Source organism: Rhinolophus ferrumequinum, chromosome 22 (assembly GCF_004115265.2).
Source record: "Rhinolophus ferrumequinum isolate MPI-CBG mRhiFer1 chromosome 22, mRhiFer1_v1.p, whole genome shotgun sequence".
NCBI classification, from domain to species: domain Eukaryota; kingdom Metazoa; phylum Chordata; class Mammalia; order Chiroptera; family Rhinolophidae; genus Rhinolophus; species Rhinolophus ferrumequinum.
This window is the reverse complement of record NC_046305.1, coordinates 45,214,109-45,238,337: the sequence shown is the minus strand read 5'-3', so window position 1 is coordinate 45,238,337 and position 24,229 is coordinate 45,214,109. Positions and strand designations below refer to the sequence as shown.

The 24,229-nt window shown below is 41.1% G+C and overlaps 1 protein-coding gene across 2 annotated transcripts in view; it reads left to right on the top strand.

The window, feature by feature from the left end:
• Positions 1-1,217: 1,217 nt before the first annotated feature.
• TRIM33 (tripartite motif containing 33) overlaps positions 1,218-24,229 on the top strand; it is a 103,136-nt gene continuing 80,124 nt past the window's right edge. For both annotated transcript variants that reach the window (XM_033092830.1, XM_033092829.1), the window contains exon 1: positions 1,218-1,819. In XM_033092830.1, the coding sequence (XP_032948721.1) occupies positions 1,294-1,819 (526 nt within the window). In that variant the 5' untranslated portion in view covers positions 1,218-1,293. The remainder of the gene's footprint in view (positions 1,820-24,229) is intronic.

Here is a 24,229-nt window from a genome sequence, read left to right as displayed (position 1 = left end):
ATTCCATTTTATTTCTTCACTCTATTTCTCTTTAGATTGCAAACTCTTTGAAGGTAAGGATCTCCTTTGTCTCGTGCTGTAATCCTAGTTTCTGAAACACTACCTGATACATATAGTAAGAGGTCAGTATTTTTGAACGAATAAATGAAAAATGTTTCCAGGTGCCTTCTTTTAAGGACTTATACCAGCTCAAAGAATAAGTTTCTTGGGAACACTGTCAGAAGAAAGCACTTCATGACCCTAACATTAAAACAGCTGTTGCACTACATAAAAATCCCAAAGTACGTTTCTCAAATACAGATAACCCTTTCTGAAAGCTTCTATTACCAACATTTTTAGGGCATTTGTAATTCAACTCGCGCCAGGACACTAAGTGGGACTCCCAGAACATAATATTGGTTAGATCGGTGACTCCCCGAACTGATACACATCAGAATCAGCCGAGGCGACTTTTCAACATCCATCAGCCATCTCCCCCACTTCCTGATGCAGGTCTGGGGTGTGGTCTTGCTATCTTGGCTTTGAAAGAGCTCCTCAGTTGATTGGTTTTCCGATACGAAGCCACGTCTGAGACTCAATCACCTTAAAAAGCTAAAAACAGAGTTTCTTCTTCCCCGGGTTTTTTCAGCCTATTTCTGGCAGGCCCCCATTTAAAAAAAAAAAAAAAAAAAGGCCTGCTTACTTTCCACCGAGGGACAATCAACCACAAGAAATGGGCAGGTTAAAAAACAGAGACCCAGCAGGTCTGTACCTCCGGGCCGGGAAGCCTCGGCGTCCCACCGTGCAAATGAGGTTTCCGCGGAGGCGCGCCCACCTCTGGGGATGGCGTCGCTAGTAGGGCCACGCTCGCTCTGCAGGAACCAGCCCTGGCCTCCTACCCTTCCCCACTCTTCTCCCCACACCACCGTCGCATCTGAGCTCACAACCACCTCTAGAAGGAGGAATTCAGCGTAAACGGCCTCTGCCTTAAAAGCCAGCTGAATCGCGGCGGCGCGGACGCAACGCGCGGGCCCGGAGGTCGGGAGGGGAAGTTAAGACCGCTCCGCGCCCGCGCCCTGAGTTCCCGCCTCCCTCAGAGGACGTCCGTGCGTACGTGCGCGCGCACCGCCTGGCCCACTGCAACCGCGCGGCGCGAGGGCGGGGGCACCGCGTGCGCGCGCGCTCTCGTCCGTTCGTTCGCCTGCTCGCTCTCGGCGTCCGCTCTCGCTGCGGCTGCGGCTGGGGCTGGGGGCGGCAGCGGCGGCGCGGGCGGCGGGCGGCGCGGGGCGGTCCGGCGGGTTCAAAGAGGAAAACATGGCGGAAAACAAAGGCGGCGGCGAGGCTGAGAGCGGCGGTGGGGGCAGCGGCAGCGCGCCGGTAACTGCCGGGGCCGCCGGGCCCGCGGCGCAGGAGGCGGAGCCGCCTCTCGCCGCTGTGCTGGTGGAGGAGGAGGAGGAGGAAGGCAGCAGGGCGGGCGCGGAGAGCGGCACGGCTGGGCCCGACGACGGGGGGGTGGCCGCGGCCTCCTCGGGCTCGGCCCCGGCTGCCTCAGCCCCTGCGGCCTCAGTGGGCCCTGGAGTTCCCGGGGGGACGGTATCGACGCCGGCCCCCGCTCCAGCCTCGGCTCCCGCTCCGGGTCCCTCGGCGGGGCCGCCTCTTGGACCTCCAGCCTCACTCCTGGACACCTGCGCCGTGTGTCAGCAGAGCTTGCAGAGCCGGCGTGAGGCGGAGCCCAAGCTGCTGCCCTGTCTTCACTCCTTCTGCCTGCGCTGCCTGCCCGAGCCGGAGCGCCAGCTCAGCGTGCCCATCCCCGGGGGCAGCAACGGCGACATCCAGCAAGGTGAGCGGGAGGCCCTGTCCGAGGTTTGGGCTGAAGGGGATCTGCGGGGCCGAGGAGGAGGTGGGGACGGAGGTGCTGGGGCCCAGGGCTCCTAGGACGGCGCGATCCCGAGGAGTCTAAGAGGTGAAAAGACACGGCCCCTGGGACAGTTTCCAGAGGAGCTGGACCGCCAGAGATAACGCGGAGGGTGAAGGGAGGGGTGCAGGCAGCCGGAGACGGGGGGAGGGGACACCGCTGCCGGGGAGGTTTGTGATGTTCGCGTACGGGCCGGGAAGGCATGGACTCGGGCCGAGAGCAGGTTCGTGAGCTCTTGGACCCGTACTGGGGAGAAAAGGGGGTGTGGGAAACGGCTGCAGAGAAGCGTTTGGGGAAGGAAGGCCCGGAGCCGGGAGAGGTGTTGAGGAGAGAGGGAATAGGTAAGAGATGAGGGCTGTGAGTACGAAGTACCTGGTGGGAGAGGACTTGGTCTGTTCCAGACTAGGGGAAAGGAGGACTGGGATGAAATAAATAGAGCAGGATAAAGGGCAGTGGAGAGCTTGAGGTTAAGAGGAGGCATCTGATAGAAAGTAATTTTAAGATGACATTGGAAAAGAGGAACTCTGGCAACGAAAATGACTGTGAGGGCCCTGCATGGTTAGGGGAAAATCCTAAGGTTTAGGGTTGAAGGAGAAATGAACTTGGAAGGGAATTGGGAATTGGGGAGAGCTGGGCACGGATTTTAGTTCCTTGTACATTAACGAGCCCCTAGTGTTCTGGACACTGTAGGATTGACTAAAATACTCAATGAGGAGTTCATTCACGGTCTAACGGGAAATAAATGTAAAACCTACAGCACTTGAGGTGGGTACTTGCTGCAGTGGTTGTGGCACAATCAAGAGAAGGTCAGGAAAACGGCACTGAAAAGGAAACTCTTGAGCAGGGTTCTTGAAAGGTAAGTAGCTCACTGGATTGGAGAGTATTCAGGGTACAGGGCACGTTACACATCCCTGAAGCTAAGAGATGTGGAAGGTGATTGGTAGAAATTAGGTTGGATTGATGGGCTGAATAGGCAATGCCTTATCTGCAACCCTTGGGACCAGGTGTGTTTTAGACTTCAGAATAGTTTGGAAATTTTTCTTTTTTGGGGGTAAGGTTAATAATCCTCCAGTAGGGTCTGGGTTAACACATTATCAAACACATTACTATTTCTGTAGTGAAACATACAAATATTACACCAATGGGATAGACAATAAATAGTCTTCTGCAATTCAGGGTGAGTTTTGCGAATTTATGAAAAGAAATTTCAAAGCTTCTAAGTTATAGAACCTGCAGGTAAGGATTGTGGACCTGTATTAAGGGTTTTGGATTCATCCTGTAGAGTGTATCCTGTACAGTGTAGACATAAGGGAGTCCCTGAAGGAATTTTATATGAAGAGAATAAAAGTATTGCATTTGTGATCCACAGAGATCACTTGGGGGCATGTGGAAGGGTAAAGGAAGTCAAGGCTGGAGGCAGGAGCAATTAAGAGAATCTTGGCAGTAATCTAGGTAAGAAATTAGCATTTGGAATGGGTAGTAAAGGACTGATATCAGGTGTTAAGGAAGGGAGCATTTTGCTATGGGAGAAAGTAGCTCTGGGAGAAAGCAGCCATGGGAATTGTGAGTAGCCGTGGGAATGAGATTGGGGGGGGCACATTAAGATTGGTGTGAGGGAGAGACAACTTGTCTAGGCTGAGTTCCAAGTTTCTTGTTTGATGGGTGTCAGTGCTATTAATGCAAATAAAAGAGTTCAGGCATACAGCAGGTGTGTGTGTGGTGGAAGAGGGATATGATGATTTCAGTTTTGGGTGTTTTGGATTTGAAGTATTATTGAGACATGCAGGTGAGGATGTTACGTTAAGAATAAGCGTTTGATTGATGGAGAAGATACAAAATGATAATGGGTGTGTAACTAACTGCTCGTGGCCTCATGAGTGTAGTGAGACATGCGGGATTCACTGTTCTTATGGGAACTTGGATTAGGTGGGAGATTGGAGGGAACACAAGATGAAAATTGTGTTTGATTTATGTGGCTGAGGGACTGAGGTAGTGAAATTGGCTCTCTGATATTTCTGTAGGAGAGAGAATAATAGTCTCTAAATTCCCTCTTCATTTCTCTGTCCTTTGTTTTTGAACTAGGAGAAGTAAGTAGATGGGACGAACTACTTTCAAAGTAATGTAGCTTTCTAACTAGTATCTAAAATAAATTAAGTCTGGAAGTCACAGTGTTTTCAGGCAAGGAGTCTAGAAAATAATTTGTTAGTAGCTGTATTAACTTCTGTGTGTATGTTTCACTTTGCTCTTTAAAAAAGCGAACATGCTGTTCTTGAAGGAACACTGGTTTTGGAGTCAGGGGACATAGTTCTGCCCCTTAATTGTTTTCTGGTTCCCTCAGGTTCATCATGTCTCTGTCCTTCTGTTTTTTTATCTCTAAAATGTAGCTAATAGGCCTTCACTTATATCTCACTAAAGAAAATTAAATAATAAACGTGAAGATGCTTTTATAAACTGTGAAATGCTTTTCAAATGCAAGGTATTATTGACCAATGTGTGATTCCATCTCTTGTCTGGGAGCCATGGATGGTAGCTTAATTCACCATCTTAAGTGGTTCTGAAACGATCAGTGTATTCCCCTCCCTCCTAACTGGCCTTTTTCTGTTCCTCTGACACACCAGTCACTCACCCTGTTAGCTGTTCTCCAGATGTGGCGGCTCCTGGACCAGCAGCAGCAGCAGCAGCATCTGCGAGCTTGTTAGGAATGAACATTCTTGCACCTCACTCCAGACATTCTGACTGGTGGTTTATTGTAACAAGTCTTCCAGGTGATTTTGATGAGTTTGAGAACCACTGTCCTTGAGTGAAGGACCCCTCATTTCAAATGTTGCCTCCTGAGAAAGGCTTTCACTGACTGCTTTTTTTAAAAGGCTTTATTTTTTAGAGTGGTTTTAGAATTAAGAGGAAGTTAATGCAGATTTCTTACATGTCACTGTAGGGACAGAGTCCCAGAGAGCAGTTTCCAGGCGCTCGATCTCATGTGGAAAGGTGCTGGCTCGGGTAGTAGATGGCCGTCAGCTGTGATCAGATGGCCATCGGCTGTAACTAGTTGGCCATTAGCCATTAATATAACTGCCGCGGCTACGCTAGCAAGTGCGAATTGTGGCCGGCAGGTGTGGTTGGCCAGCGGATTGTGTACTGTGTTGATCCTGCTTCCTGTGTCTCGCCCGGCCGCCAGCGAGACGGGGGTGCAGGAAGACCCCTCGTTGGGGTACTGGCGGATGTTTGTTTTTGTGCCTCGACCAGCCGCCATTGAGAATGTAGTGGCATGACTCCCCTTTCTATGGCTCCATTGTTCCTTTTTGGCCTCACCGTATCCTATGTTCGGGGAGCGGGAGCTGAGTCCCCTGCATGACACATGGTGCAGCCGGCCAGAATGGGGGTGGTTAGTGGAGCAGTTTGTGCGCATGAACACTCAGTCTCAGGAAGCCGGTGAGGAGCTGCGCCGGGAACAGGAAGCACGATCTGTCTGGAGAAACGTGACCCCTCAGTGAATTAGTGGTCTCCCCAGCCTCCAGATGGCATGCCGCCCTGTTGCCCATGGCAGGCGTCGCCTGCTTTTTGGTGGCCCGCTGCTGCCGTAGGCTCCTAGAGTTCTGGACATCTTACACCAGGGCCATCCACTGAGATACCTGGCACGCGAGCAGGATTCCTGCCAGGTAGAAATGATGTCTGACTCTGGGCAGGAGGACATGTGGCCCCCATACAATGTGTGGTTGCCGGTGGCCACTGTTGTCAGGACTTGAACCCTCATGGAGGGGTGGGAGAACATGGATGACTCTCCGACCAGCATAGAAAAAGCTGTGCAGCTGCCGGAGAGCTGGAGGGGTGGGAAGACGTGGACGGTTCTCCGACCAGCATAGGTCGGAAAAAGCGAAGGTCGGTGCGGCCGTGGGGGCCGGGAAGTGCTTGCTGAGGCAGCCCAGGTACGGGACTTTGTAGTCCCAGGAGGAAGCACTTGCTGAGTCCTCGGTGGAGGGTGCGGGTGAGGTCAAGGTCGTCCCTCACCCCTGGGTTGGGCAGGACTTGGAGGGCACACATTGTGAGTCCAACGCACAGCCCTGGCGAATGACTGTGGACTATGGGGAATTGCCTTCCATCCCTGATTTGATGGACCGCTTGACTGTTTGCTTGGGAACATGCGGATGTTTGCTTCCTGTGTCTTGCCCGGCCGCCAGCGAGACTGTGGTGCAGGAAGACCCCTTGTTGGGGTACAGGTGGATGTTTGCTTCCTGTGTCTCCACCGGCCGCCATTGAGAATATGTAAGCACCTTGGCTGTGAGCCACTATTGTTCCAGCATGGTACCCTGAGAACCGTAGCTGTGCCCAGAAAGACTGGTGGTACCCTGAGAACCCTGGCTCTGCCCAGAAAGTAGGTGGACATTCAGGGACACCACCTAGGACATTATTTGAACTGGACTGAAACTTTCTCGTGAGCTGGGTTCCTGGCAGGGGCGGGGTGGGGGGAAAGACGCTGGCTGCGTAAGGTGTGAGGCGAGACCCTGGAGGGGTGGAGTGCAGGCACGGAGTCCCAGAGAGCAGTTTCCAGGCTCTCGACGTCACGTCGAAAGGTGCTGGCTCACGTAGTAAACGGCCATCAGCTATAACTAGTCGGCCATTAGCCACGAATATAACTGCCGTGGCTATGCTAGCAAGTGCGAATTGTGGCCGGCAGGTGCGGTTGGCCAGCGGATTCTGGATTGTGGACCGTGTTGATCCTACTTCCTGTGTCTCGCCCGGCCGCCATAGAGACTAGGGTGCAGGAAGACCCCTCGTTGGGGTACTGACGGATGTTTGCTTTTGTTTCTCGACCAGCTGCATCGAGAAAATAGTGGCATGACTCTCCTATGTGTGGCTCCGTTGTTGTTCCTTTTTGGCCTCACTGTATCCTGCGTTCTTATGCGGGGAGCGGGAGCTGAGTCCCTGCATTACAATCACCTGTCCTCATACCTGCATAGCTTCCCCTTTTACCAATATCCCCACCAGAGTGGTGCGTTTGTTATATTCAACGGGCCTATGCTGACATCATAATTACCCAAAGTCCATAGTTTACATTAGAGCTCACTCTTAGTGCTGTACATACTATAGGTTTGTGTAAATGTATAATGACATGTATCCACCATTATAATATCATACAGAGTATTTTCACTGCTCTAAAAATCCTATAACTGACTGTTCCTTTTAAAGTAGCCCTCCAGGTCACTTTATGACATAATTACCTTGTTTTTTCTTCATAGCACAGCTAAAATCCAAAATGTTTACTTGTTTATGTTTATTCATGTTCCTTGTTTCCCACTAGACTGTTGTGGAATGAATGTTCAGTAAATAGCTTTTGGATGAATAAGAATCACCTGGAGAGCTTTTTAAAATGCCATTTTGGGAGTTTCAGAGACACAGTTTCAATTAATTTGGGGATGACGCTAAGAATCTGAATTTTGAACAAGTATCTCATGTGATTCAGATTGTGGAATCTACCACACTAAGAGAAACATGGATTTAAATAGTTTTGAGGAGAAAGGCTGATCTGTTTACTCTTGGAGAACTTGGAAAATCAAAATAAACTAGTTAATGTTTGTTGAATCTCAGTAGTGAGTTTTTAAAAGTGCTTTTGTAATTCTTTTTTAGTTCTGTTTCAGATTGAGTCAGAGTAGCTATCAGTAGTGGGTATGTATAAACCTATAATGAGTCAATAAAAATACAAATTTGCATTGATACATCTAGTAATAAGCCCTAAAATGAACTCTGTAAGGAGGGGAGCCTCGCAGCAGGGCGCATCTGAGAGAGCATGGTGATGTGGGTGAAGAATTTGATTGGGAGTAACGTGCACTGGGTTCTGCTGTAATCAGCCAGGTAACCTTGGACAAGGTACCTAGACAGCCTCTCCAGGTCTGCCATATGAAGAGGTTGGGCTCCTGTCCTCTAAAATTTTGTGATTCTGTTCTCTTTTATGCAACTTTTCACATCTACATGAGTTTAATATTGTTTTGTTAGTGAGGAATGATGAAAGAATCAACATGGAAACATGATTCTGTTTCTGAATGTTCAGCTTATTGTGAAAAGCCTGAGATGGCAACAGTCATGTGATAAGTGGGAGGGAATACCTCTGGGTGCAGTGTGACGAGCAGGGTGGTTCTGTCTCTAATCACTGAGCCTGGTGAGCCACTCTTAATCACTCAGCAGGAAATCTTCTGCTTGAGCCCTGGAAGTTTTTTGTCCCAGTAGTACATATACTGTATGGCAGTTTGCTAGTTCTGTGTGGGACTTAACTGTTTGGGGATCCCCCCCCCATAAGATTTTGTATTTGTCACCATTGAAAGTCTGAATTTTAAACAGATTCTTGGACTGCGGGCTTATCCATCAGCGCATTCAACTTTAGCACCAGTCTCATCCCTGGTGTCTTTTCCAGAACTGCCACCTTCACCATGAAGCTCCATGCGTTTTCCCAATTCAAACTTGGCCGTCTTCATTCAGCATTTTGACTTTTCTAACAAAGACGGCATGGAGCTGATAAATAGCTTGTAGGCCTTTTCTGTGTCTTTTCCAGTGCTGTCTGGAATCAGTTTATTGACCACTTCTTTCAAGTCATTTGTCTGCACCTCTCAGATGGGGATTTCCACTGTCTTCTGGATTTGGTGGATTTGATGCTGAGCATGAGAGGTCTTCCGAATCTGATTGTTAGGTTTTTTAGTAAAACCAACACAGACTAAGCAAATAACCACTGGTAGGCTTCACATTAACATGAGCTTCAATCATGGTCTGCCAGTTTTTGACCATGGAGCACATTTTGTCACTGGTAAGAGCCATGCCATGGAAATGAGTCCGGCAGTTTTTACCCTGAACATCCTCAGTAATTAGCTTGAATTCTGTAAATGCACTGTCATCATTCTGCAGATCACCTAGGCTCATTTCAAAAACCTGACCCCTGAGACCATCAGATGCGATTTTGATTCCTTAAGTTCTCGTGATTAGTGTTTTTCCAACATTTCTTGTATTGAACTAGCTGGTGCTTTCACAGACCAGTCTTTCTTAGAGAATAGATGAACCCTTCTTGGCTCCCTTTTTGCCGCCTTTGATAAGGCACTTGTTCTTGCCAACCGCCATGGTACTGCTTAGAGAGGCAAAAGGCTGTTAGGGGATTTTTAAATTTTTTTTCAGGTCCTATTTCTCTAATGCCCTATTCGACATAACGCTTGAGTTTTTGAATGCTAATATAGTCGTCAGCAACCAGTCATTAAATATGTGCCAGGAAAACTAAACACTAATGACTTCTACTGAGGGTAATACATTGTGAAGTACTTCATAGAGTTCCTGGCACACCATAAGCCCTTAATACATTGTACCGTTTCTGTTGTCTTCCAGTTGTCCCCCCTTGGCTTTGTGCCTACCTCACCTCTCTGATAGTAAGCACAAAGGAGAGGCAGGAAGGTGAATTGCTGGTGTTTTTCTAGGCTTTTCTGACATCTGATGATGTACAGCATGCCTGACAAAGTCATTTGCATTCCAAGTTACTCTGCTACCAAAAGTTGTATGTAATGTAAAAACTTATAAACTAATATTCTAAATCTTAAGTCTTTATAAGGTCTGCTGTCTGTACATCAAAAATTTTAGGAGACTAATTGCTTTCTATTTCCTCATGTATACTCTTAGCAGACCCTAAATGAGAATACCTTTGAAGTAGTGATTCTCAAAGTTGGTCCGTGGAACCTTGGGGGGAATCGTCCTTGATACCCTTTTAGGCGTTGGCAAAGTTTAAACTGTTCACATAACACAAATTCATTATTTGCCTTATTCACTGTTCTAACATTTGTATTAATGATGCAACAGCAATGATGGGCAAAAGTGCTGGCACCTTAGCAGGAATTAAGATAGTGCCTCCAAACCATGCTAAAAATCACTGCGTCTTCACCACACTTGGAGTAAAAACAAAAACGACAAAAACCATGCTTGTTTCACTTTCTGTCCTTGAAAAGTAAAAATTTATTTTATTAAATATTGATCCTTAATAGTCTATGTGATCAAATGAGAAGTGTGTATAAAGTGCTTCTGCTGAAGTACAAGAAAAAGTTGTTTGATTCTAAGCTGAATTAGCTGCTTTATTTTCATGGAAAAAAATTTTTACTTGAAGGAATGAACAAACTGCTTTTTTAGGCATGGGTATTTGGCAACCATTTTCTTAAAAATGAATGAGTTGGGCTTGTCACTTAAGGAGAACAACTGACATTACACGTTGCCAGTGATAAAAATTGAGCTTTTAAATGAAAATTCTGGAAAACTTGTATCTGCCACCATGAGCTTGACAGCTCAATATTTAAAGGCTTTTCTTATGAGATTGGTAGTGATATTAACACTCTTGGGGACAGGGGGATATTGTGTAATGAAATATCAACATTTGGAAGATGTACATAATGAATTAATATTTTCCAAATGATCAATACATGATGTTTCAAAATCATGCATAGAAAAAAGATTCAAAATGCAAAATACACCAGTAGATTGTGATATAGAGAAGTTAAAAGTTCATCAGTATGGGTTGAAATTCCACATTGCAGCTGATGTTTAAGAAATAAATGCACTTTCTATATTTTTGTGTTATATCAAAGAATTTTCACACATTTGACTGCAAAGACTATTAACTCTTCCCTTTTCTCTATGTATGAGGCCAGATTTTCTTCATATTCTTCAAACAAAGCATTACAGCTGATAAAATGCAGAAGTATATATTTGTCATCTTCTATTAAACCAGACATTAAAGAGATATAAAAAATGTAAAAACAGTGCCAATCTTTACTAAAAATAAAAAACTTTTTGGTTTGGAACACAGTTATTTCTGATAAAGATGTTATTTAAACATATAATGAGTTTTTTAAAAAATGAGTGAAATATTTACTCTCAATAAACAAATTACTTGATTTATTAAAGTTATTACTATATTAATACAATATTCTAAAATGCTAAGTTTTCATTTCTAATACTGTGTACATATTGATGGATAAAAGCTGTTTGAGATTCTTAGTAATTAAGAGTGTAAGAGGGATCCTGAGACTAAAAAGTTTGAGACCCGTTCCCTTGAAGGGAGAGTCAGAAAATGGTAATTGAGAGTCACTGGGAAAAATGTCACACCCTGGAATAGTAGAAGGTGGCAGATTCATGCATTTTGGGGTACTTATCAACGCAGTTCATGAAGAGCTTGCCCCCAGTAGGATGTAAAGATGAAACAGTACTTAGTAACTGAAGTTGTTGGCATTTCGTAAATACCTCACTGTAGCTGTCCTTACGTTTTTCTTCATACTTAGGACTGGTTGACTGAGTTCTATCACCTCTCCTTTCCTGAGGCCAGGTTTAGAGGTTGGGCACATGAACCTGTTTTTTCGGTGGCCACAAGCTCTACCTTTATCCCTAACCAGCTTCTCGAATGGACATTGGTTCCGAGGGGAAATGAAAAAAAAAAAAAAGGATAAATGAATATAAATATATCATTTTTAGAAAAATAAAGTCTGTGCCTTAATGATGGGTAAATAGCATGAATTATGTGGTACTAATGAATAATACTTTCTGAATGCTTATTTTGTGCGATATGTATTGCTGCTTCTGTGAATTGTCCGTATGCCTTCTATTTTTCTTTAGCTTGCTTACATTTTTTGATTTACAAGAATTCTTGTTCAATTCTGTATACTGATCCTCTGTTGGTTAAGTTGAAGATTTATTCTGAGCCTGCTGTGGCTTGCTGTGGTAGCTAGCCTCCAGGATGGCCCCAGTGTTCCTTTCTCCTGGGATTCACACCCTATGGTCTCACTCACGGCTGGTCCCAAGGGAATACAGCAGAAGTAACAGAATAGACTTCTGAGGCTAGGTCATTAAAGGCAGACAGCTTTCCCCTTACTCTTGAGATCCCTTGTCCTGGGTGAAAACCACTGCCGTTCTAGCAGCCTTGTGGAAGAGGCCCATGGGGAGAAGAACCAAAGCCTTCTGCCACTGTCCAGCCATGTGAATGAGCTACTTTGGAAGTAGATTTAGCATGGTCAGGCTTTCAGATGACTGCAGCCCTGGCTGACATCTGACTGCAACCTCATTTGAGGCACAAAGCCAGAACCACTTGCCAAGTCACCCCCAAATTCCTGACTCAAAAAAACTCAGAGAAAATGAATTGTTGTTTTAAGCCACTAAGTTTTGGGGTAATTTGTTACACAGCAATAGATAACACACTTGACTTTTAAAAAACTCTTTAGAAAGCTGTCTTTTGCTGTATGAGAGGTTTTTTGGGTTTTTTTGGTCACTCCTCCCCCCATTTTTCTGCCTTTATTGTTTATTATAAAGCTATAGTAAACTGTTACAGGCATACCTTGGAGATAATGCTTGTGGGTTTGGTTCCAGACCACTATAATAAAGTGAATATCACAGTAAAGTGAGTCACATGAATTTTTTGTTTTCCCAGTGCATTTAAAAGTTGTATTTATACTATACTGTAGTCTATGCAATAGCATTATGTCTAAAAAAAAAAAACCAACAACATATATACCTTAATTAAAAAGTTCTTTATTGCTAAAAAATGCTAACAATCATCTGAGCCTTCAGTGAGTTGTAATCTTTTTGCCAGTGAAAAGCCTTACCTTCAATTTGTAAAAAAGGCAAGATCTCTGCAAGGTGTAATAAAATGAAGTCTGCCTGTGTTCATTAAGGTAATTTCATTCCCCTCCACGTACACCGTGTTCATCTTCAAGATGATCTTGACTGATCTTGACTTTTTGCTGTTGTTTTAGAATCATCTTGTGAACATACATTTAAAAAAATTTGTCAGCATTTTTGTTGTAATTGCTTTGAAAATATAGATTTATATGGGAGAAAATGCTATCTTTATAATATGATATCTGCCTGCTCATGAACATTGTATGCCTTTCTATTTACTTAAGTCTGTTTTTTAATATTATGTAGTTTTTTTTTTTCCCTAGAAAGGTCTTTCACATCTTTTATGAGTTATTCCTATATACAGAAGGTCCTCAACTTGAATGATTTTCCAACTTTATGATGGTGTGAAAGTGATATGCATTCAGTAGAAACTGGCCAGGTTAAACTATGATGTATGGTGAGCTAAATGCATTTTTGACTTAGTATTTTAAACTTACAATGGGTTTATTGGGACATAACGCCACCAAAAATTGAAGAGCATCTATATATTTTTGCTTTTATTATAAGTTTCCCTTAAATTCACTTAGCTGTGTTTGCTTTGTTTTCTTGTTTTTAATTTTGCTTTTTATATTTTATTTTATTTATTTATTTTTAAAGATTTTATTGGGGAAGGGGAACAGGACTTTATTGGGGAACAGTGTGTACTTCCAGGCCTGTTTTCCAAGTCAAGTTGTTGTCCTTTCAGTCTTAGTTGTGGAGGGCGCAGCTCAGCTCCAGGTCCAGTTGCCTTTTTCTAGTTGCAGAGGGCACAGCCCACCATCCCTTGCGGGAGTCGAACCGGCAACCTTGTAGTTGAGAGGACGCGCTCCAACCAACTGAGCCATCTGGGAGCTCAGCAGCAGCTCAGCTCAAGGTGCCGTGTTCAATCTTAGTTGCAGAGGGCGGAACCCACCATCCTTTGTGGGACTCGAGGAGTTGAACTGGCAACCTTGTGGTTGAGAGCCCACTGGCCCATGTGGGAATCGAACTGGCAGCCTTGGGAGTTAGAAGCATGGAGCTCTAACCGCTTGAGCCACCGGGCTGGCCCGCTTTTTATATTTTAAATACCTAAAGTATACTGATTTCATATTTATATTTATAATTCCATTATCTGAAGTTCTTGAGATCTTACTACTACTTGCTTCTGCCTACTCTTGATCATAGTAGACGGTGTCTTCCAATGTTTTATAGTTTGGATTGTGAGGGCTTTATGACCTGTCAGAACTGGTTTGCAGGAACAAGCCTCCAAAGAGTATATTTTGCCTTTGCTTCTTTCATGTGCCACCAACACAAAATCACTGAAGTTAATTAAGTTTGTTTGGGGTTTCTTACCGTGTTTCACCAAAAATGAGACCTAGCCGGACCATCAACTCTAATGCATCTTTTGGAGCAAAAATTAATATAAGACCTGATCTTATGTTATATTATATAAGGCCTGGTATTATGTTGTATATATTATATTATAGTATATTATACCTGGTCTTATATTAAAATAAGACCGTGTCTTATATTAATTTTTGCTCCAAAAGATGCATTAGAGCTAATGGTCCAGCTAGGTCTTATTTTCGGGGAAACATGGTAGAACTGGCAGATACTGATTGAGGGTTTACTTTGTAGCTTGACCTGTATTTGGAAATTCTCAGGAGAAAATTTCTTTACTCATTCTGAACTTAGGCAGTGGCAGACAATTCTGTTTCTATACTATTGGTCAGATTTATTTTTTTTTAATTTACTATCATCGTTGTTATTTGCTCATGCACCCTTCTAACTGAGAGTGTAATCCTTCAAGCCTGTTTTATGAAGAGAGTCTTGGTTCTAATTACTTTGCACAGGCCCTGGGCTCCCAGGTCTCCTCCATTCTTTGTTCACACCTTTGTTTGTATATCCTAAGAGTCAATGAGAGTAAAATTTGAGCCTTTGCATTTTTGAATTCTCTTTATTTTACTCTTCTACCTAAATGGTAGCTTGACTGGGTATGAAATTGTAGGTTAAAAAATCATATTTCCTCATAATTTTGAAGGTGTCTCTTCCAGTTTTTTGAAGAAATGTGTTACTGCTGATGCTAGTCTGATTTTGCTCCTTTGTATGGCCCCAGTTGAGTTTGATTTAGTTCTTCCTGGAACCGTTAATATCTCTTCATCCATGTTCAGACATATAGTGATGTGCCTTTATTGATTTTTTCCTTTCATTTTTTAAAAAAAGTTCACTGTGCTTTTTAAAATTAGTCTTGTGATCTTTATTTATAGTAACACAACTTTAAACTTTAAAATGTTTTCAGTAGGGGCTGGCACGGTGGCTCAGGCGGTTGGAGCTCTGTGCTCCTAACTCCGAAGGCTGCCGGTTCGATTCCCACATGGGCCAGCGGGCTCTCAACCACAAGGTTGCCAGTTCAACTCCTTGAGTCCTGCAAGGGATAGTGGGCATCGCCCCCTGCAACTAAGATTGAACACGGCACCTTGAGCTGAGCTGCCGCTGAGCTCCCGGATGGCTCAGTTGGTTGGAGCGCATCTGTGGCCATGCAGCAACCTACCCGTCTGTCTCCTCGTACCTGCCCCCAAAGAAAGGAGAGTCTGTGAGACGGATCCTTTCAGGGACTTTGCTTCACCTTTGTGTTTGCACCTTATGTCTCCCTGTTTGGCCCCAAAAAGATGGCTGGTCAGCCAATGACGAGTAGGATTCCCCACGGGGGGGGGGGGGACAACTCAAGCTAGGCGCAGTCGAGTAGGGACCAACAGGAGAACCCACAGGGTTCACAGAGGTGGGCACAGCCCCCACCTTCCCCCCCCCCCCCCAAGGAGAGCCTCTGCCTCTGTGGGTGCATTCCTTCCGACAACCTGCAGGGGAGGAGATTCAATGCGGTGCTCTCCATCTATTCATATGTATATAGGTTTTGTCCCTTGGGGAAGTCCTTATCCTGAGACTTATGGGTTCTGTTGCCTGCAGGTAAGGGTGATTCTGATGAGAGGTTCTGTGCTTGTTAATTGTTGGACTTTATTTAGGTTTATTTAGGTGTTGGCAAACTGGCCTATAGGCCAAATCTAGCCTGCTGCCTGGTTTTATGAGTCATGAGCTAAGAATGATTTTTACATTTTAAAATGGTTGGAAAAATCCAAAGAATATTCTGTGACATGTGAAAATTATATGAAATTCAAATTTGTATTCATAAATAAAATTTTTGGAACAAAGCTATGCCTATTTGTTTAGGTATTATCTATGACTACTTTTATGCTACAATGGCAAAATGAGTAGTTGTGATAAAGACAGGTACTCATTGCTTTGTACTGCTTTTTGGTGCACTACAAATTGCAGTGGTGCAGTAACAACTTAATAGACACGTATGCTGTAGTACAACAGTTACAAATTTTTTTTTTAATTACCAGTGCATACATATCATTTCAAATAAGAAAAAAGTGGATTTCAAGGCACAGTGGAGTGTGTGTTATTTCATTTTTGAATTAGATACAGTGTGACAAAGTGTTTATTATGCACTTTTACTATAACTCTACTATAAGAGTACAGCATGTGGACACTACCAGACTAAGTTCTGGTCATGATAGTCCCAACTCACAGGAAAGCGATGGAAAGAGAAATTAGAAAATTGAAAATGTTGTATCTTATCACAGCAGAATTTCTTTAAAAAATGAAATCATAGTAAATTTCTGAGTGGATTATTCGTTAGGAAAGGAAAGCTCTTAGGATGGCAAGTTAATTAAAGCCTCCTTGTTAAGCAAAATGTTATTTCCCAAAAAAAAATTACATAATTTTTATTAGATTTGCTTTATAGAAATCTCTACTAGATTATTACCATATTTGGAATTTTGTGAAGAATTCTGTAAGTTGATTTTCTTTCTTATGTTAAGTATCTACATAATATGCTTGATACTGTGTCTGTACCTGCAAAGCTGAAAACATTTACTGTGCCTTCTGATGCCATGTACCACATTTGGATTTGGTAGGAAGTATTAGGCACTGGTTATGAGTCAGGTTTCAAGAAGTATGTATGGTATGTACAGTCTGACCTGTTGTCCGCAGTGGATTTGGATGAGAACTTCCAGACGTCACAAGTGACTCCCAAAATAAGAATTTTAGACCACTGTGGCCTGTCATCCCACTTGTGGTTTATTAATAGAATGCTAATTTTCAAGTTAAATAGCAGATTTTTTTTCCAATTACTAAAGAATGGTGTAAAAACTAATCCTTACATAATAACTTATGCAAAAAATTAATGTCACTCAAAAGAGCTCCATTTTTCTTTGGGAATAGAGCAGATATGAGGGTATGGTATTTAGAATCATTTAACTGTATTACTTTGTGAGTCTGAAGAATTAAAAACCATTAAGAGAGAACACTGCATTTCAGCTGTCGTTTAAATTTGAAATTTGCTTTTTGTTGAGCATCACCTTTATGTGTTGTGAGATACGTATAGTATATAAAGTGAAATGAACCTTGAAGCCATTGAATTTTACTGAAGAGATAAGACAGTATTAGAAAATAATGTAAGACTTTATAATAAATTAATAATCAGATATTCATTGGCATATCTTTCAGAAGTAGAGATTAGTCACGGCTGAAATTGACTTCTTTTGCTTTTAATGTTGGTTTGGAGATGATGACCCCTTTCTCATATGCATATTATACGGTTGATTTAGACTCTTATGCCTTTGGCTGTAATCCAGGCTGTTTTAACATTGATCACTTTTCTCTGTTTTCCATTCCCAGTTTATGTTTATGATTTCAAGTTCGGTTGTTATCTGAATTAGTAACAGCAGGAGAGAATTAAATGTGGACAAATTTATTTGACTCTGATTGGACTTCATTTTTTTATCTGGAAAAATAACATCAGCTCCAAGTTAAAACCTTTTCATTTTATCTTACTTGCTTATAAAAAATCTCTCAGGTAAAATTATCCTCAGTTGTTTTTTTTTGTTGTTGTTGTTTTGTTTTTGTTTTTAAACAAGGCTACTGAGGCAGAGAGGTAAAATGTTATCTTAATGTGGCTTTCCCAGGTGGAGATAATAGCACAACCTCAAATGGATACCGTCTGGGGCCAGGCAGGTAACTCGTTTAAGAAATATCAGAGCTTGCCCAACCTAAAAAACAGTAAACTGTGAACTTAAAATATACCTTATCCTGGCCAAATAGGTAATACCAGATAGGTTGCCAGTTTTAGTTTGATTTCATAAAGCTTAAATTTATTTAAGTTCTTATGTAAGTAAGCTTTTCCCTTTAGAGTGTTTCAGTAGGCTACATTGCAACGTTTTAATAAGAATTAAGCACCATTAGAATGATCAGTATTATTTTTACTATCTAGTTAGATGGGCAAGAAACAAATTCAAGAGAATTCTCAAATTACAAATTTTGAAGTCAAATTTGGTAAATTGGAATGTTGAATAAATGGTGGTTAGTAAGTTTACAAAAACTTGTATAACCTATGACATAGGTGCCATCAGAAATGTACTGTCATTAGAAATTTACTAAGTCTGTGCCAAACCAGATTATAATATACTTCTGAACTGTGCCTGTTTTTCCCATCTCTTGATACACTCAAGTGTTTTACATGTTCAAAATGGGGTTAGGTGAGTGGTCTCAACTGATGTGTCATAGTAGCGTGTTATACTCGAGCTCTTCACAGGTTTATTGCCAAATTGTGAACAATGTGTGAAATTCATTTTTGTTACAATTGCACATATTTTTTACTTTTTAAAACATGTTTATTCTGTTTTAAAAAGGATTTTATTAAAATATAGCTAATATACAATACTATATTAATTTCAGGGGTATACCATAGTTATTCAACGTTTATATACCTGAAGAAGTGATTACCGTGAGTCCAGCAACCATCTGATACCGTACCACACCATCTGAATATTATTACTGACTATATTCCTTGTGCTGTACATTACATCCCTGTGACTTATTTTATACCTGGAAATTTGAACCTCTTATTCCCCTTCACCTTTTTCTCCCCTTTTAAAAATTTTCGATTATAGTTGAAAATTGTACATTCAGTATTATTTTATATTAGTTTCAGGTGTGCAGCATAGTAGTTAGCCATTTATACACTTTAAGAGGTGATCTCCTGACTAGTCTAGTACCCGCCTGGCACTATACGTAGTTATTACCATATTATTGACTATATTCCCTATGCTTTATATCCCATGACTGTTTCATAACTACCAATTTGTACTTTTTAGTCCCTTTACCTTTTTCACCCCACCTCCCATCCCTCCTCCCATCTGGCAACCATCAGCTTGTTCCCTGCATCTGTGAGTCTGTTTCTGTTTTGTTTATTTTGTTCTTTAGATTCTACATAGAAGTGAGATCATGTGGTATTTGCCTTGCTCTGACTTATTTCACCTAGCATAATACCTTCCAGGTCCATCCATGTTGTTGCAGCAATTGCACGTTTGATGCCTATTAGATCTATTGAATCCAGTGGGTCATTTAATGTGGCATAAAACATGATGCAACTTGCTTATCCTTGCAGAAGCATGGCAGCAAAGTCAACCCGATGCCAAAGAAAGGTGTCTGAAGACTTTGCCTTTTCAGTAGAGTGCATGGTCAAGGTAGAGAACATATTTACTCATACAGAGTAGTTTTGTGATGGGAGACTAAAATATTGGTATATTTTAAGTGATGTGTAATTTTTAATGTAAATGTTCTATTGAAATATGCATAAACAAAAGTATAAAAATCTAAAGTGTATAGTTCAGTGAATATGCATAAACACACTTGTAAATCGGACAACCAGAATGAGAAACAGTAATTACTAGGTAGCACCCTATAAAACTTCTTTGTGGTCCCCTTCCAGTGATCCTAACTTCTAACACCATAGGTTAATTTTGCCTGTTTTTAAACTTTATTTAAATAGAACTAAATAGTGTGCACTAGTTTATGACTGAATGCTTTTGCTCAGTATTGCGAGATTATTCATGTTGCTTATGATTGTAGTTTGTTCATTGTCTTCATAACATTTGTTGTATGAATATACTGAAATTTCTTTATCCATTCAAGTGTTGATGGACATTTGTTATTGTCGTTTTTTTACTATTACGGATGTGTTCTTGGAAGCTCTACTTTAACATGTGTCTGGATGAACATACACATTTCTGTCAGTTGTGTGGATTTGCCGAGTCATAGATTGCACATAAGTTCCGCTTTACTATTAATAGATACTGCTAAACAGTTTTCTGAAGTGGTTGTATCAGTTTACACTTCTGCCAGTTGTGTTTCAGATTTTTAATTTTTTCATATCCTTACTAATCCTTGATATTATCTGTCTTTGACATTTTAGCCATTGCAATGGGCCTGTAGTTGTCTAGAATTTAGTTTAATTGTGCTGATAACCTGTAAAATTGAGCATCTTTTTGTATGTTTATTGGCCTTTAGATATCTTTTATTGTGATGTGCCTGTTTAAAGTTGTACCTGTATGTTTTTCCTGTGGGCTGTCTGCATTTTCCCCAGTGCTGTTGTAGAATTCTTTTTGTATGTTCCCAGCATGAGTCCTTTGTCAGCTAGACATCCTGTTCTGTGGCTTGCTTAGTAATTATATTTAAAAAACTTGAATTTATTTTAGCTTTTAATTAAGCGGTAGCTTTACATTGCTCAAAAATTAAAAATGTATGCAAAGCTAAATAGTGAAGAGCCTCCCTCATACTTCCTCAATCAGTTTCTCTCTCTCCCCTGGCGTATCACGTGAATTAATTGTTTTATCTGTCCTCCCAGTACAAATGATTTTTGACAAGGGTGCCAAACCCATTCAGTGGGGGGAAAGAATATTTTCTTCAACAAATGATGTTGGGACAACTAGGTTTCCATATGCAAAAGAATGAAGTTGGACCCCTACCATGCACCATATAAAATATTGACTCATCACCCCCGAAAGAAATCGGGTACTCATTAGTGGTCACTCCCCATTTATCCTTTATACCCTCTCCCAGACCTAGGAAACCACTGATCTACTTTTTATCTGTATAGATTTGCCTATTCTGGACGTTTTATATAAATGGGATCATGGAATATGTGGTCTTCAGTCACTGGCTTCTCTCTCATTTAGCACAGAGCTTTCAAGGTTCATATATGCTGTCGCATGTGTCAGTACATCATTCTCTTTGGTCTTAAATAATATTCTATTTTATGGCTCTACCACATTTTGTTTTATCCATTCATCAGTTGATAGACTTTTGAGTTGTTACCCCTTTTTGACTATTATGAATAATGCTGCTATGAACATTTTTTACAAGTTTTTGCGTGAACATGTTTTTACTTTTCATACACACACACACACACACACACACACACATATGTTTAGGAATGGACTTTCTGGGTTGTACAATAACTATATTTAATCTTTTGAGGAACTGCCAAACTGTTATCCAGAATGGCTGTATCGTTTTACATTCCTATCGGCAGTATGTGTGAAAGCCCCAGTTTTTCCATAACCTTGCTAACAGTTGTTATTATCTCTTTTATGAGAACCATACTAGTGGGTGTGAAGTAGTATCTTATTGTATTTTTTTTCTTTCTTTTCTTATTGTGGTTTTGATTTGCATTTTCCTGATGGCTAATGATGTTGAGCACCTTCTCATGTGCTATTGTATTTGTATTTCTTCTTTGAAGAAATGAGATCTGACCCTATGTAAGACTTGCCCATTATTTAATTGAATAACTTGACATTAAGTTGTCAGAGTTTGTATATTCTGCATAGTAGATCCTTATATTTGATTTGCATGTATCTTGTATTTGTGGTTGTCTGTAACTTTTTTGGTGATATCATTTGTTGCACAAAAGTGTTTTTTTTAAACACCTTGCTATTTTTCTAAAAACTTTTTTAATTAAAATTTATTGGGGTGACAACGGTTAGTAAAATAACATCGGTTTCAAGTATACAGTTCTGTAATATATCATCTATACTCTTCTATATCACATTGTGTGTTCACCACCCAGAGTCAGTTCTCCTTCCATCACCATATATTAATATTTGAACCTGTTTACCCACTTTTACCACCCTCCTCCCTCTTAAAAAACCTTTTTATTGTGGAAAAAATACGTAACTTGTCATTTTACTCATTAATAATTGTACAGCTCATTGGCATTAATTATATTCACAGGATTGGCAGCACAAAAGGTTTTGTGGAGTACAATTTTGATGAAGTCCAGTTTACTTTTTTATGTGCACTCTTGTGTTTGATGCCGTATCTTAAAAACTGTTTTCTAACCCAAGGTCATGAAGATACACACTCTTTATGTTTCCTTTTAAGGGCTTTACAGTTTTAGCTCTTAAATTTGCATCCATGATGCAGTTATTTTTGTATGTAAAATTTGTGTCTGAGGTAAAGATCCAGCTTCATTTGTTTTACATGTGGATATCCGTTGTTACTGCACCATTTATTGAAAATACAGTTGACCCTTGAACCATGCAGGAGTTAGGGGCACCAACCTCTCGTGCAGTTGAAAATCTGGGTATAACTTTTGACTCCCCCCAAAACTTAAATACTGTTCACTAGAAGCCTTACTGATCACATAAACAGCTGGTTAGTACATATTTCGTATGTTGTATTATGTACTGTGTTCTTAGAGTAAGCTAGAAAAAAATGTTAAAATCATAAGGGAGAGAAAATATAGTACAGTACTGTACTATATTACTGTAAGTTTACAGTGCATTTACAAGATACATCATCTGTTACTATTGCATCAGTATTGTCTTATATGATACAAAACACTGTAGGTGTTATGTATTAATAACACTAGACATCAAAAATGAATATATAATGTGAAAAAGAAATTCACATTTATTTACAGGTATAATGATTCATACCAAAGAAGCAGCAATATCATTACTATATGGTAGCCTCATGTAATTGATAGATTACTTCACGTTAGTAAGTAATCTCCCCCAAATTTTCCAATATGTTTATTGAAAATAAATATGCTTTTTAAGTGGACCTGCGCCTTTCAAACCTGTGTTGTTCAAGGGTCAGCTGTACCGTTCTTTCCCCATTGAATTGTCGTAGCACCCTAAGTGCTAAAATCAGTTGACCATAAAACTCAGTTTTTATTTCTGGACTCTCGATTCCATTTCATTGATCTATTATGCTTGTAGCAAATTGTCTTACTTATTGTAGTTTTGTATTAAGTTTTGAAATTGGTAGTAAGTCCCCCATCTTTGTTTTTTTAAAGATTGTTTTAGCTATTCTAGGTCCCTTGACTTTCCATATACATTTTATCATCAGCTTGTCAATTTTACAAAAAAGCCAGCCAGCTGGGATTTGGTAAGAGATTGTGTTGAATTTGTATGTCAACTTTGGGAAGTATTGCCATTTAACAATATTAAATAAGTCTTCTGATTTATGAACATAGGATGTCTTTACATTTATTTAGGTCGTTATTTCATGTTGTATAGTTGTCATAATGTCGGTTTTACATTTTAAAAAACTTGTTTCTAAGTATTTTGTTATTTCTGATGCTATTGTAAATGAAATTGTTTTAATTTCTCTTTTTCGGATTATTCCTTTGTATTCATTATTCATTTGCTATATACAAATACAATTGAGTTTTGTACATTGGTCTTTCATTCTTCAACATATTCTGAGTATTAGGAGGTAGATGTCTACGGAGGACCATTATTCTGCATACTGTAATTAAGTACAGCCACTCCAGCTTTCTTGTGGTTGCTGTTTGCATAACACATCTTTTACCGCCCTTTTTCTCGGGAGCCTATTTGTATGTTTGAATCTAAGTTGTGTCTTTTGGAGACAGTGTATAGTTGGGTCTTGTTTTTGTGTTTGTTTGTTTGTTTTAAGTCCAGTCTGAAAATCTGCGTTTTGGTTGGTTGTTTAATCCAGTCACACTTCATGTTACTATTTAGTTGGAGTTATGCCTGCCATTTTGCTTTTTCCTCCTATAATATGTCTCATATCCTTTGTTCTTTTTCCATTTCTACCTTCTTTTGTGATAGTGATCTCTCCCACCCCCATGGTTGCCAGTCATTGCTTGATTATTTGTTTAGTGACTTCACTGGATCATTTTAGTGAAGTCAAGTTTATTTTCCACTGCGGTGTGAAGCCCCCTTGTCTCTTGTTAGAGGGCATAATCTTGGGCATGTGTAGTCGCTGTGGAATACCATGGTTTTAGGAGGGCTCTTTTTGATGATTTCCTTGATTGCTGTTAAGCGTTCTGCCTCTGCAGGTATCACACCAAATTGTTAAGCTCTGTCAATTGTGGTCTGGTTACTCCATTGTTTGTGACAGTGTCCTGGGACATAACTTTTTCCGCATTCTGTTGTAATTAAATTCAGACCTCTTTCCAAGGTAGTTTTTAAAGTTAGTCTTTGAGGTTTGTTATGACTCTAGGAAGACTTCTTTTTAAGGTTCTTTCGGTCTCTCAGAAACTACCTGGCCTGTGGTTTAGCTTGTTCTCATGGCACCACTAACTTCCTCTTACGTGTTTACCACCAAAATTTACTGTTTTTAAGAATGCCCTTAGGGTTGAACTTTTGCACACTGTTGCTAAATAAAGTCATTTTTCTTGGGAAGAGCTTCAGAGCTCTCTTCCTATAGCCTGCCTCTCCCCCTGGGCAAATTCTCTGAGCCACGGCTTTGCCGCTGTAGGTAGGCAGTGGCTCACTTCTTGGCGGTGATGTTCGAGCTGGGTGGGGGAGGAGCCGCTGCCCTTAC